At 46.8% G+C, this 14,931-nt stretch overlaps 1 protein-coding gene across 3 annotated transcripts in view; it reads left to right on the forward strand.

Annotated features, from left to right (window-relative positions):
* Nucleotides 1-479: 479 nt before the first annotated feature.
* NPTN (neuroplastin) overlaps nt 480-14,931 on the forward strand; it is a gene marked incomplete at both ends in the record, with an annotated part of 45,087 nt that continues 30,635 nt past the window's right edge. For all 3 annotated transcript variants that reach the window (XM_079541068.1, XM_079541070.1, XM_079541069.1), the window contains one exon: nt 480-567. In XM_079541068.1, coding sequence (XP_079397194.1) covers nt 480-567 — 88 coding nt within the window. The remainder of the gene's footprint in view (nt 568-14,931) is intronic.

Genomic DNA, 14,931 nt, shown 5'->3' on the forward strand with positions numbered 1-14,931 from the left:
CAGAGATGCTGCTCCTGGCCTGCCTTCCTGTGGATCTGCTACTTCAAGATTGTAGAGAATGAAGGATAAAACTGAGGTTTTAGGTTACAGCTGAAAGGCAAAACTGATTTCAAGAGCGTCACCTCAGCCCCAGCCCTGTGCTTGCTGGGACACGCGGAAAGAGACTGAAACTCTGCACGGACGCAGGACCTGAGCATCCTCCTCCCCGCCAGTACAACCAGACCCATCTCGAAGCGAGCGCAAGATGGCGCCTGAGGGGGAAACGCAAATCCCGCGCTGCGCACACCACGTGACCCCTCCCTCTCCGCCCAGACCGGGGCCGCCCCTCCCAACTCTCGCGAGAGCCGCCCGTGGCGTCGCGGGAGCCGGCGCTGCGCTGCGGTAGGAGGTCGGCGGAGAAGGACGGAGCCGGAGCCGCTTCGCCGCCCTCCTTCCTCCCTTCCCTCCCTCCCGCCTCGCTCCCCTCCGCAGCCGGGAGGATGCCGCGCTCCGGCCCTCTCCCCGCCGCTTTCTCCCTGCTGCTGCTGACGGCCGCGCTGCTGCCGGCGCCCTCCGTCGCGCAGAACGGTGAGGGCGGCGTGAGGGGAGCTGAGGGGGGGTGGGGGGGCGCGTTGCCACGGGGCCGCCGGTTGCTATGGGGGCGGCTACGGCGGGGGACGAGGGTCATGTGGGGCGGGGGGGCGCCGAGGCCGTTCGCGAGGGGCGGGGAGGGGCTGCAGTCCCGCTGTGTGGTGGGGGGGGGGGGTGGAAGCCCCGGCCTCCCCCCCCCCGCTGCGCTGCCCGGTGCTGAGGTGCTCCGCGCCCGGCAGCGCGACCGTCTCCTCCCGCCCACTGAACCTGCATCTGCCGGGTTGCTTTCGGTGATTTATAATGCAATAAAGTCGTAGTTCCTTAGCAACTAAGGAGGTGCTGTGATAGGAGCGTAAAAGAGGGAAGGGAAAAAAAAAAAAAAAGGGGGGGGGAAAAAAAACCCACCCTTCTCTGCGCTTTATAGGAGAGTGTGAGCTAAATGTGGCGCGGCGTGCCTCCTCCCCGGGGAGTTCGCAGCCAAGTGCGTGGCGGTCGGGGGCTCGAGGAGCTCCGTGCATCTCCTGGTGAGCCGGGACACCTTGTGGCACTGCGAGATGAGAGGTGGCTCTGAAGGAGGGATGGGGTGTGCGGGGTTCCTTGTGTGGTGTTATGGCAAGGGCAGGAGCTCAGCTGCAAGGCTTGTGTGCGTTTGGGAGGTGTTACCTGCAGAGAAACCACACCTCGCGTGTACACCTATTCACACTGATTTGTGGCCGCTTTGGCCTCTCCTCTCTCCCTATCCTCTCTGCTGTGCACTTATACCATCCTAGCCTTTTTTCTTGAGATAGGTTTTGCATTGCAGCATGAGGTCGCCTTTGACCGTTTGCTGTAGGAAAGAAGCACTGAGGCCTTCAGCCTGTTTAACAACGATAGGAGACGCAGGTGTAAGAAACAACAGCCCAAACATCCCAGGGTGGATTTATTTCCTCACTATGTGTGCGTTTTGCAGTCTGAAACCAAAGTGACTGCTAACCAAGCACCCATGCTGTTGCATGGAGGAAACCTGTGGGCTTTCTGCATTGTGAGGGCCTTTCCTAAGGAGCACCAGAGGCCGGGCAAATCCTGCTGGTCAGTGGCCAGTTGGACTGCTGTGGCTACAAAGTCTGGTTCTTCTGCATTGATGCAGTCTGTGCTATTGCAGCATGGTTTCAGCAGGTTAATCTGCCCACATCATGTTTCCCGTGGTATTTGGGTGAAGTGAGGTGACGTGTGAGTTAAATAGGTCGTGTGCTTGAAGCTGCTCATGTGTTGAGTTAGCAAGCAAGGTGTCAAATGCTGGCAGCTGGTCTAAGGATGCTAACTAGCTGCTTGATAGGCAGTGCAGGCGCTTGCATTTTAACAGTAGTTGTGTGTCTAAGGTCAACAGTTGAATACATTTTGGGGGCAGATGGCAGGCCTTAGCCTTTCTCTGCTTCACTCTTGGCTTCCGCTGCTGACGTGAAGCTAACCTAGCAGTAGCAGTTTTTGGCATGAGATAAGGTTACAGACCCCAGGAGTTTTCTGGGAGCTCATTAATTTTTATGTGGTTAACTAGGGTTATGCCAGCAATAAATGATAGGGGATACTCTGAGCGTGTGTGCTGAGCTAGGAATTTACATGAGAAGTGAAAATCTTATTGGGAAGGACTGGAGCACTCCAAAGGCAGAGATCCTTCTGAAAAAGGTGCATTGCTACAATTGAATTTCTGCTCCCCATTTGAATGCTGTCATAGCAGAGAAGCAAGTTTCAAGCTTGCACGTCAGGCCCAGCCACAGAAGAGCTGATTTTTCTGCAACTACTGGCCAGTGGGATGCTTACTGAATCACTTCCACTTTTGCTGTGGCGTGAAGAATAGGTACAGCTGTTTTCTGGGTTGTATGTACTCCTGGTAAGCTGTTTGGAAAACAGTTTAACTTGAAAAGGCATGTGGAAATCTGTCAATGGCAACTACCTAAACATTGCCGGGGTGTGCTTTGAAGGTGTGGGGAGCAGAAACCCCAGATGTATGCCCAGGAATCCTATTATGTGTTACTGATATGTAGCCACTGCTGTAGTGAAAAGGTGACATGCCAGGGGTCGTTCTGCATACAGCAACACTGAGCTACGTACCTGTTGAAGCTGCAGGTCATGGGCTGCCCAGTGCTTGTTGGAAGCAGCCTTTTTTCTTCTGACAAGAGATTGCTGCTGAATTTTTCTAGAATTAATGTAATCCAGTATAGTTTTAATTAGCACCACGTATAGATTTAAGCTGACTAAAACAGGAAATTGGTTTTTGGCATCTACAAGGATTATATTTCAAGCTCTTACATAAACACCTAGGGATCACAGGGAAAGTTGTGTGTCAAAAATGTAACTTTTCCCAAGGGTTCTTCAGAGGCTCTTGTCAATTTCTTGATGTCTGTGTCCAGCAGGTGAGTTAGGTGAAGTGGCAGAAAGGAGGCTTAGAAGAGAGGCGAGGAAGCCTGAAGAGGAACAGCTGGAAAAAATCAGTCTGTCAGGAAGCTCTGTGTAAACCTGTAGTTTGCAACTGGTGTTGGTTGGAAAGTCACCACTTCAGAGCAGTGTTCTCCTTGTGGAAAGGAGCTTGGCTCTTTGGTGATGAACTCCATGCCTTCCTTGGTGGCTTGTCTTCAACCTTGGCAGCTGCTTCCTTCAAAACCAAGGCTTGAAGATGCTGGTACTTGGTAAGGTTTAAAGGAGCATGGCTGCGTCTCTGCTGACGGCTGAAGTAGATACTTGAGCTGCTCCTGTTAAATTTGCAGTCTTTAGCACAGCACTGCACGATCTGAATCACTTTTTCCAGTTCTTCCCTTTTCAGAGCTCTGGTCTGGCAGCGTGCACTTAAAAGCAGGCTCTCTCGCGTCTTGTCTGAAGGACAGAATTCCTAAAATCTCGCATTTTTAAAAATGGTGAATGCTGTTTCTGGCTGCAGCTCTTCAGCCATTTTGCACTGATTGCCTTCTGGTATTCTGATGTGATTTTAGCGGTCCCCAGATAAAACTAAGGAATGGTTTCGTACAGCATTTATGGAGCGTGAGTGTGGGCTGAGCATCGAGGAAGATGTTCAAAGTTCTGTTCTCCCCACCATTTCTATTCTCCTTCCTCCTACAACTCCCGCATAGGAAACTTAAATACAAGCAAGATGACTAACGTGTATACGCTTGAAAATGGCATTAAACCCTTACAGATATCTGCTAACAGGTAACGAGGCGTCAACTGCTCGTACTGGCGCTTCAAACAACAGCGTTAATTAGGTCAAGAAGCAATCCAAGTGGAAGTGCTGCTAAGTGCTGAAGTACACTGCGAGCATTGAGTGTCCCGGCAGCAGAGTCCTGCAGGAAGGCTGCTTGTTATGCTCGTGAATGAGGTGCGTTCTCTCCTTCACAATGAGCTGTTTCTTTTGCTGCAAGCACTCCTTTAGAGGAGGCGATTGTAAAACTTGCATTGTAAAGGACAATGCTGGCCTGTGATTCATCGTTCGGTTGTAAAACCAGTGTGGAAACTGCTCAGCTTCAAGCCGTGGAGGTGCTGCGGCTCCTATTGAGGAACCTTTTGAGGTGAAAGCTGGGTAAATGGATTCTGCTTATTTTTAACGGGAAAGGTCTCTTAGCTGTGAACCTAACCCAGCTCTCTTGCCTCTTCTGGCGTTTTATTCCTTACATCCATACAGTTTCGAGTGTTTCCTTTCCATCAGCACTTACTTTCTGTGCTTTTCTAGGTCGGTTGTCACGGTCGTTTTGTGTAAGTTGTATTTCCTTACTGTTCCCGGTGCTTTTCAGTCACGTTTTCAGGAATGTGATGAGTAGAACTGGCCGCAGTTCCACTTGGGCCCGGCCCAAAGCTCAGTGGAGTGGAAGGAAGGCTCGGTGCATCTTGCAGATGGCATTCCCATTTGCATCACAGGACAAATGCGTTTTTTACAGTATGTTTTTGACTCATGTCCAGTGGGATCCTTAACAGTGGTCACATCTCACGTGGCAGGACTGCTGCTTTGTGTTCCTTGACTGCCTACACCAAGCAGTTCTTTGGTGTTCCTGCTAAATGGCATCTTCTGATGGCTGCTCCCACTTGTTGTGATCCTGTTGGATCCAATGGAGCACCCACCCCTACCTCAGCTTGCTTTGCTTTTGTCAACTGAAACAATAACGCTCTAGGCAATCAGCTATCTTATTTCATTCTGTTTTTCACCTACTTACTTGCATACATGAAAAAACACCTGGTACACGAAGCTGTGTTAATGAAGTTTTATTTCTTGGTAGGAGTCTCTTGTCTGGGGGCAGTCATAATTGCCCTATTGAAATTAGGAACACGGTGGCTGTTTTCTCCTCTGTTTACAGCTGTGCTTTACTGACTTTGCAGTAGATCAGATTGTCATGGGTAAGTGGCCTCAAACCATGGCAGTAAGGTTTGTTCATCAGATAGGTTTCTCCCATTGTCTTCTTGGGCACTGAACTGGGATTGACTGTCTGCAGTTCCAGTCTGGTGGAGGAGGATTGTCAAAATTCTGTATCAAAAAATAATGTCCAGTTGTTCACATTCAGATAATTGAACCATTTTTTACGTGCCTTTCACAAAATCTTACTACTGAATGCTTTCACTTCCTCTGCCATTGTGTGCTGCATTGTTTCTTTTGTCATTACGGGAGATTCAGTCTAATTAAATCTAAAAATAATTTCAGCCTGGATTGAAGGTCTTGGGAGTATTCATCCACTAGCAAGATAACTACAGTAGACTTTTAAAAATTCATGTTCTCTTGACAAGCTTGAAGCTTTTTTGGGTCATCTGTGTGGTTGAAGTCACCACTTCAGTGTTGACGCAAACTCATTTGAGCAGAAAGACAACTTTGGAAGCTGGGAAGGATTCATCAGGCGGTGTCAGAAGGTGTAGATATCTGCTAGAATTAAGGATTAGAAGATTTTGGAGAGTGGAGCTTTTTTTCACTATTCCTGTTCAGAACGCAGTGGAGAACAGCACTGAGATGTGACATCTCAGATTTTGGCTGCAGCAGGGTGTGTGTGTGTGGGGAGGAAGCGTGAGCAGTGGGCTCTGAGCTGGGTTGAATCACAGAATGGCCTGGGTTGCAAAGGAGCACAGTGCTCATCCAGTTCCAACCCCCTGCTGTGTGCAGGTCACCAGCCAGCAGCCAAGGCTGCCCAGAGCCACATCCAGCCTGGCCTTGAATGCCTGCAGGGATGGGGCATCCACAGCCTCCTTGGGCAGCCTGTTCCAGTGCCTCACCACCCTCTGTGTGCTGGGTAAGTAGGACCCCCAGTTACACTGTTGGAGGCTGTAGGGCAGGACAGCTTTTTATCCCAAGGGGTTTGGATGGAGAGAGGTAAAAAACAAACAAACAATCTCTAAGATCCTAGATTTCTGCTTTGCAGCCATGTTCAAAAGAAGAATGAAGAAGCATCCTATCTATCCTCCCCTCTTTGGAGGAACTTTGGGATTTCAGTATAACGAGTGCAGTGTCAGACCTGTCTCAGGAACGTGTGTTTGTGTAAACTGTTGGTATTCCGTGTCAGATCACAGTGTTTTTATATACAAAAAAAAAAAAAAGTTGGGGGGAGGTGTGAAAGAGGAACAACAGATCTACAAACTTTGCACACGAGGAGGAGCAGAGTCCAAGACGCTAACTGGCTAAATGAATTTGCATTGTGAAACCTTTTTATAGAGGCTAATTAGGTTGTGATGTCCTGTTCTGCTATGAATGAGGAAAAAACAAACCCAAGCCTTGGAATGCTGTAATTCCTATGGGCTTGTTTAATAGTACATGTTGTAAAATGATGCATTAATGAATCTATTAAGCCTTGGTGCAGCTAAGTAGCGTCGTTATTTACTACTTGCCACATTATGTCAATTATGTTAGTTTGGTGTAGATGTGGGGATCACAGAGGCTCTCCCTGGAGCTCGTTTGTTTGCTTGGAAGCCTCAAATAGATGCATTTAGTAAGAAAGGAGGATAGAGCGAGTGCTGTGGATGAGAAAAGGGAAGATGTGAAAAGACGCCATCAGTCCAACAGTTGAAGCAGTTGAAAAAACAAGTGCCATATTGATGGGCTGCTCCTGGATTTTATTTTTGGTCCTTTTGGCCTGGTTTGTGCCAAAAGAGCTTGGTGGGGATGAGCTAAAATAAGCTACTTTAGCAGGTTCGACTTGCAAGTATGCAGGTATTTAGTTCCCTTCGTATTGATTCAGAGCTCCTCCTAAGGAACAGGTCTGCATGCAGTTACCAGTTGCAGTCAAGCTCTACTGTTAATGCTGTTGGAGTCACACGTGTGTTTGCAGTATTAAGAAACTATTGTGTTGCTGTGAGGGGTATTTAATGATTGGCATAAGTGGAGATGATGGAAATGCAGAACATAAGGAAGATCTGAAATGAGTCTTGCAGGCCAGAACCTGAAAGAGCGATGAAGATTGCTTTGGAGGTGGTCGTGTAAATCAGGGCAGCTTGGTTTGGGGGGAAAAGATACCTTGATAAAGGATCTGAAATTGTGACAGATGTTACGAGAATTTGGCGTGGGTGTTTTTTGGTAATGCTTGGGACTGTGCTCCAGTTGAGAGAGGCAGAGTAACTGCTGTGTGGGTTACTTGGGTCTGTAGGTTTCGTTTGCTGTTGGAGCAGGCAGTGATCAGGGTTAGCGATCAGGGTTAGTGGGGGGAAGGCAGGCTGAGAACAGAGGGTAAGGAGCTCGGGAAGGCTGTGTTTGTCAGAGTGCTGCTGATCTGGTCTTCCATATGGCTTTGAGCAAGGACAGCACGCTTCCTGTCCTTGTGCTTTGTTAGTTTCTGCTCCGGGCATTCTAACCTGGGTGTTCAAATAGTTTACCTAAAGCTGCTTTCCACATAATATTATTTCATCTTCTCTCCTTTGCTTTACGCAGCCACAATTGCAAGCAGCCAACTTGCTCTCTGGCATTTTATATCATGTTACTTTATATTTCCGTTCTTGTGCAAATGCGGCAGCATATTAATTCATATTGCAGCATCTGTTTTAAGCCAGAAAGTCACCAAATAAGCAATTTATTCCATGCATGCTCAGTTACCCTGAGTGTCTTGAGTCTGTCGCTGAGCACTGTCAGTGTTGGCTCTGTTAAGCAGCCCCACACCTGTGATAGATGGCCTCAGTGACTCTGGAAACTAGAAATGTCATAACTTGGAGATCACGTCCTGTTCAGCCTCGGCCAATGGTAGAATCAGTTCTGATTCAGTTCCCCTTTGTCCTGTGGCTGCCAGGCTCCATGAACCGTGGGCTCAACTGGTAGCTGCTGCTGGGGCTTTCCAGCTGGCTGGATGAGGGGTGCCCAGGGAAGTGTTCCCTGAGCCCTGCAGCTGCTGGACCTCAGGTCTTGTGCTGCACATTAATGTGTTTTCAGAAGTCTCTGTGGGCAGGTTCCTCTTTGTCCCTTTTTATTGCCTTTTTGCTGTATTTAGGGTTCATTTGATGACTGGTTCCCATCATACAAGGTTTTACAATGCTTTAGATTACCTTCACCTTTGGATTCCCCCTCGATCTAAGTGCTGTCACCTGTGGCTGTTGCACTTGAGCTGTACTCAGTTTGTGCCTGTTCCTTTATGCAGAGGGCTGTGGATGATACTTGAATACCTTGACTGTAACTGTTCTGTACTGAGAGCTTCACTGCTTGTTGTCAAACATGACAGGAGTATAAATGTTCTCTCATTTCCTTCAAGAAGCGTTCTTCATTTCCTTCTGTTGTGTTCAGATTGGTTACAATGCAGCTCAGTTTTTCTGCATCCTTGACAGCGATGACAATGAGAAGCAATGCAGCATTTTCTTCTTGAAGTGAACAGGACAGCTCCCATCTCTTAAGGATGCTGAGCCTGATGTCAGACCGAGACACAGCATTGATTTGCTTCCACACGGAATTCATTTCATTTTCAACTGGCAGTTTTTCAGCACTTTGCTGTAAGTTCTGTAGTGCTCAAGAGCAACTTCTGGTCTCCCTGAGGAGTACAAGATAGGTTTGGGCAAAGCTGTGGGCTTTGGTCTGGGATTCGTGGAGCTCCTATTTTTAGCCATAGCAGGATCTGTGTAGTGACCTCGATCTGGAGCCGTATGGAGTTAAGAAGGGAGGCATTTTGGGATTCTAGAAAGGGAGCTTGTGAGAATGGAGCAGGAAAGTGATGTAGGGGCAGCTTTTAAACTGCTAGAAATAGTGATCAGGGCAGGAACAGTAGAAGGGAGTGAATGAATGAAGCGATGCTTAGATCTTGTATCTTCAGTCTCAGTAGATACAGAAGATTGTGGGGCTTTCCAACATACAGTGAGTAAATATCTGAATTCTAACTGTTTCTCAGTGACCCACATTCAGATTTTTCAGCAAAGCATTGTCTCCTTTTTTCTTTATGCCTTTTCTAGGCAGCAAATCAACTGCAGGAATGATTTATCCTGTTCTTTCTACAGCACCTAACAGGTGCTAACCTGGAGCTGGCTGTGTGGGCACTGAGGTGAGCATGCCTTGCCTGCTGATGCTATTCACTCACTGTCCTCAGTGTGACAAAAAAAAAGTGGATTTATTGTTCCCAGTGGGTTTCCTAAGTGTTACACTGTCGTCCTCCTTTGTGAATTGAGAGCTCTTGCCTTTCAGAGATGGAAAATTACTAAACAAAGCTTTTTTTTTTTTTTCTTTGAGAAATGCAAACTTGCTCTCAAATAGCCATGAAAATATCACCTGGTTTAGGAAGTCCCTGAGCAGAGTAAGTGTCAGGAAATGATTCTTTGCCCTGCTGTGACATTCTTCCCACGTCCATTGCAGGGAAGGGCCTGATCCAGAATAAATGCTTTGGTCTGATCTCCAATAAGGTATTTTAAAAGACACCTTTGTAAAACAACTGCAGAGCCAAATGAGGGTTTTTTGGTTGAAGAACATGTGAAAGGCTCCTTGATGCAGCCATCATGTTAGGTGCAACAGCTCTTCAAGAGCGCCATGATGAAGAATGAAGAGAACTAACTTTTTGCTGGAAGTCAGGCAGATTATTGCAACAGGAACTCAACAAAATGCTTTAGGTCATCGCGTTCTCAAACACTGCACAATCTCTAAAATGAAGCTAAATGTTCTTGGAAGAGACTCTCAGCTGTGAGTTTAGACTCCCTGGTGTATTCACGAGGCTGCATGTGAGTTCTTTGGGCTGCTCAGGCACATGAGGCCTTGACTGCTGTGGGGTACTTTTGTTTTGCAGTGAAATGCTTAATCCTTGCCCTCCCTTCTGGTTTTCACCCCCATCATGTTATCTCTAATATATCCACAATGTGCAGAGTCCAAACAGAAATGTTTTTCTTCCTCATGCTGAGCAAAGGATCACATTTATGTCATTACTTTATGTCAGCTCCCTTTTGTTTTACCTGCTTGGAGAGTCCGGATGCGCTCCTTCTCTAATTGAGTTGCTGTTTCTGCTGCAGAAGAAATAGGAGTCTTTGGGCAAGAGGACTCCAGGCTGCATTTAAAGTTGTAAGGCTGACTCTAGTAAACCCAGAAGCTCCAAAATGGTCCCTCTTATCCATGCTGGATGTTTTTAGGGTATAGTTGTCCTCCTGTGTGTCGCTTATGTGAGTCATGGGAACAGGTTGACCATCAGCTGCACAGTGTGGGTAACGGTCAGTTAAGCTCGCATCAATCTCGTTTTAAGTGAATTTGATTTTCTAAATAGTGGTGTTTGATGCTGTGGAGGAGCTGCCCTCGGAAGTTTATTTCTGTCCGAATAATCTGAGCAGTGTCAGTAGGCCACGCGAGATCAAAGCCCTGGTCCAAAGAAGGATCTGATTTATGACGTGCCCTGATGCGGCTGCATGCGCTGGCACTGAGCAGTGGGGAGAGCAAAGCTGTTTGTACTGGCATGTCCTACATACAGGTTGGTAGGGCTCTCTGTTAGCAAAGACTTGGTGAGTAGAGGCACGTTGGAGTCACAGGTTTGTCAAAACGGGGAGAAGCTGAACTGTACTGGAGAAATTGCACTGGGGGGAGGAAAGATAGCCACAAATGCAACTTGAAGATCAGTAAGTTTAGCAAATTGTGGCATCTTCTTAATGTATCTCCTTCCCTGTAACTGGAAGAGCACTGTGTTCTGGGAAACGGGCTGACAGGTGGGTCGTAACCTGGTGTGTGAGCTGAAGTTAGCAGTTCATAGACAGAAGTTCTCTGCAGCTATAAAAGTGTGAACTGCAGGAGGAAACATCCCTTCTCTGCCTCCCACTCCTGGAGCATTTCGCATACTGCTATCAGGCAAATCTTGCTCTGTGGAAAGTTAAACTCTGCCTTGCATGTTAAAATGCATTGTTCCATCTGCTAATGTGTGGTTTCTGGTTTTTTTTTCCTGTTTATTTCTGTTCTTTCTGAATGAGTTGGTTGCAGCCCCACCTCGGGTTGTGTGACCTGTTACATAATCCAACAGTTCTGCAGAGGTCGGTGTGTTAAAACATCCCACTTTCCTTTATCACAGATGAGACAGAGCAGCTCGTCCCGTAGAAAGAGGCAAAACCAGGTTTGCTATGCAGAGCGTGCTTCCCTTGCACAGGGACAAACGTGATCAGTCTCCTTTCAAACACAGTTGTTGGATCAGGAAAGGTCAAAGCAAAACTGGGAAGTGCTTCTAACCTTTGGCTTGCTAAAGGAGTGATTCGAGGGTTTAAAATAACTCAGCTGAACACGAGATTTATTTTTTTGTGATCTGTACCCAGCATCTTACGGTGATTCCAGCATCTTTGGGATGCAGATTCAGTCCTCTTAAATATTTTTGGGATCTCCAGGAAGCAGGCTTCAGTTGCTGTGTTAGGTGTGAATGCTGGACAGATTTAAACTGCTGTCTTCTCTGAGAAGCAGAGCTGTTGGTAACTTTTGTATGTTGTGAAGCTGAGTTTCTTCCCAATTACTTCTAGAGAATGGGATCCTGGTTGTTAACGCACGTTATTTCTTGGCAGTATGGAGGAATGATGTCTTTGTGTTTTAGAGAAGCTCTTGTACGTTCCTTAGCTACAACGAAAGTATTTGTGTAGTGACCTAAAAAGGAGTTAAAACTATTAAATCTTGGCTTGTTGTTTTTTTTTCCCCCTGCATGGATGATTGTAAGCCTTTTGTCCCTAACTTGAGTCGGGAAGAAGCAGGAATGGAAAGAACTGGAGAATAATGCCTTCCCCTTCAGAGGACAATGCAGGCTTAATCTTTGGAAAAACCTGCAGAAGCTGGGCTGGAAATCCTTTGTGGAAGGAAGTCTGTTGCAGTAAATGCTGCTTGGAGTGTTGAAACCAGCTTCCTGACAACGTGCACCTCTGAACAAACAGGAATCGCTCGGCTGCAGCATGGAAGCTGCCCAGAGTCTCTTGCAGCAATTCTTCAGTTGGAGCCCTGGGGAGCACTTAGCAGCCCGTGTTGTGCTCAGGAGCCCAGTAATGACAAACCTCCTTGGGACTTTAAAGCGCTGTCAGGTTACGAGGGGTTTTCATTCTGAATTGGGGTGTGTGTGTCCTGGAGGCATGGCTTTGTCATCCGCTGCTGTTGAATTGATGCTATATAAGGTGTTGGGCTGAGGGAGCTGCTCAATGAAGATAACCAGAGTTGCTTTTCTTATGCAGCGTTTCAAGCTCGTGCTTAACTAAATGCAGTTCTGTCTAGGATTTGTCCGTTGTCTTTGTGTAACATGAGGTGGATGTGAGCTACTTCAAAGACTTCCAAGAGCAGTCCTTTACCGTTTGCTTTGAAATACAAACAAATGTGCTTTCTGTGGCATGGAACAAATGGATGAACTTGCTGTTCTGGATCTCATTCTGCAGGCAAGTTTGGCTTCATCGTGTCTCTGAGTTGTTTGTTTGAGAGCATTGATTCTAACGTTATAAGGATCTGAGGACTTTCATAAGGCTTTTATATCGTGTCTGCAGTGGTGTTGGCAATAGTAAACTCATCCAACCAGGACATCCAAAGCAGAGAGAATGGCTTTAATAAATGAACTCACAGGACAGAGACACTTGGAGCTTTCTAGATGTTTGTTCAGTTCCTCTAAGCAATGGGGCTTAAAACAAAAAGCAGGCTTTGGTAAGGAAGAGCCCATAAACTGAAAGTGAAGCTTGCACTCAGCAGAAGAGTTATGGTGGGATCTTGAGAATGCTCTATAGGGACATAGATGTGTAGAAATAGCATCTCCTCACTCAGTCACTCCCTCTTTGTCATCTGAATAGGTGGTACGTGCAATGCACTGCATTAGTAGTCAGCATTCCTGAGCCCTTTGCAGGAACATCAGTGTGTGTAACGTGCTGTAATCAAGTCTTCAATTAAAATCCGTTACCAAGGTTTGTTTCCTGTACAAAATGGAGTGTGATTCAGTCTGTGTTGCACTTGGTGCCTCCGACTGTGCTGTTCTGCAGAGGAACTTTGTTCTCCCCAGCTGAAGAAGTAGGAAAAACCGCAGGCAGACCACTACACTTGTAAGTGTGACTGCAGCTAACAGGCTGACACCCATACAGCCAAAATGAGGCAGCAGGTATTGTTTGTTGTTCTGATTACTCTTCCCTTGCTGTGTATTCCAGACTTGGAACCATTTTCTTTTCTCCTGCCTTGTGTTATCAGATGTACAGGCATGGGATTGTTGCATTGTAAACACGGACCACAACTCATACAGTGATGTCTGAACGTGAGAGATGCCTGGAAAGGGTTGAAACTGGGATTGTACTTGAGGTGCAAACAGCTTTCTGAAATCAGAGCTGCGCAGATGTAGTTCCTACTACATGCTGGTGCTGTTTCTGCCTACAGGTTGTTTTTTCATTAAATTGTGAATGCTGGTGAGATCACCTTTTGGAAAAGAAGTGACCGTAAGATGGAAGCTGCTGCTGAAAGTGTGAAGTTAAGCACTGCTCATTAATTCTGAGGGAGGCCTTGAATGGAGGCGTGTACTGTGTGGCTGTGGAAGGGATGAATGGGCAGCTTGCAGTCCTCGCCCTGATCCGAGTGGCTTCTTCTTTTGGAAGAGGCAGTTGGAGCAGAGGACCTTCAGAAATCCTTTCCAGTCTGAGCTCTGATTTATGACCCAGGAGCCGGTCGTTTCTTTGTGCAGAGGAGTTTCTGTTGGCTATGCAGGATGTGTTCCCAGGACGGCCTCGCAGCAGAGGAGGCTCTGAACCATTTACTTAAAGGCTCCCTGAATTTTTACTTCAGCAAACGAATGGAATTAGTTGGGCCATAAATCTTTTTTGCACGTCAGACTCAGCAAGGCTTCCTAATGCACTGGGGAATGTTGGTCTGAATCCAGACAACGTTAATCCTCCTGTCTGTGGACTTGGAGAAAGTAATCCTCAGGTTTCCTGCTCTGTGCAGTGAATCTAATGCTCCATCAAGGGCTCATGCATTTTGCATGATGCTCTCTGGGTAATGTTTTCCCCCATAGCAAGTTGTAGCCTGCATTCACCTGTGTGAAGCTGCAAGATGAGATTGCAGGAATTCAGGTTCTTGAGCAGTGAGAGCACTGTGAAAATTAAACCCCCTGCTTATCGGTGATATGAAACCAAACCTGCTTCTGGTGGGCAATATGATTAAAGGCTGTGTTCTCTGGTGATAAATGAGTGGGGAAGCCATGAAACCCGCTAGATGGTGAGTGAAATCAGGTGGTATGCTGTACTGCTCTTTGTGGAATGGATAATTCTCACCCTTCTTCTCTATCCAGAGCATGGCTGTCACTCTTATCTACAGATTTAACTTAATTTCCAATACGTTCCTTTTAGTAAAGGTCAGTATTGGGAAGGCACTACATATTAATTAGGCTGGGTTTTTTTCTGCCCACATGAAGTACCAGTGCAGTGCGTTGTCAGAGGGATTGTGGTCTTTTTCTTTTCCACTTGGAAAAATTTATCACATAATTAACACCTTTTCAGTGAAGAAGAAAAACGTGTTAATGAGGCGCAGTCCCTGTTAAATAGCAGAAGGTTGTTGCTTAGGCTTCCAGGTGATGGACGCGGTGGGAAGATGGGAAGAAGAGCTGGAGAACTTCTGATGTAGCTCTTTGATATCCTGATACAAGTCAGAGGTGAGATTTATCGGGTAATAAAGTTGAAAACAGGCTGAAGTGGGGGAAAAGAAAGCGGCCCTAGAGTGTGTGTGATTCAGTGTGGTAATGGAGTCATTTCCTTCTCCCTTCCTGAAAGCAGGAGGAGCTCCAGCTGCACTTGGAATCCTGGAATGGTACAAATGCGGCATTTCGGAAGCGTGTTGAGGCATTCCCATCGGGTTGAATTGTGTTTTTTCCCTCATAAATCCTCATAAATGCACCTTGCTTTTTTTTTATATCACTTCAGGATTGAAGATCCAGTGATTTATCTGCTGTGGTGGTTATAAAGCTTGGCATGGCTTCACCTCTGCAGAGCCCAGGGTATTTGGGAATGCAA

This window comes from Tetrao urogallus (genome assembly GCF_951394365.1).
Source record: "Tetrao urogallus genome assembly, chromosome: 11".
Classification (NCBI taxonomy): domain Eukaryota; kingdom Metazoa; phylum Chordata; class Aves; order Galliformes; family Phasianidae; genus Tetrao; species Tetrao urogallus.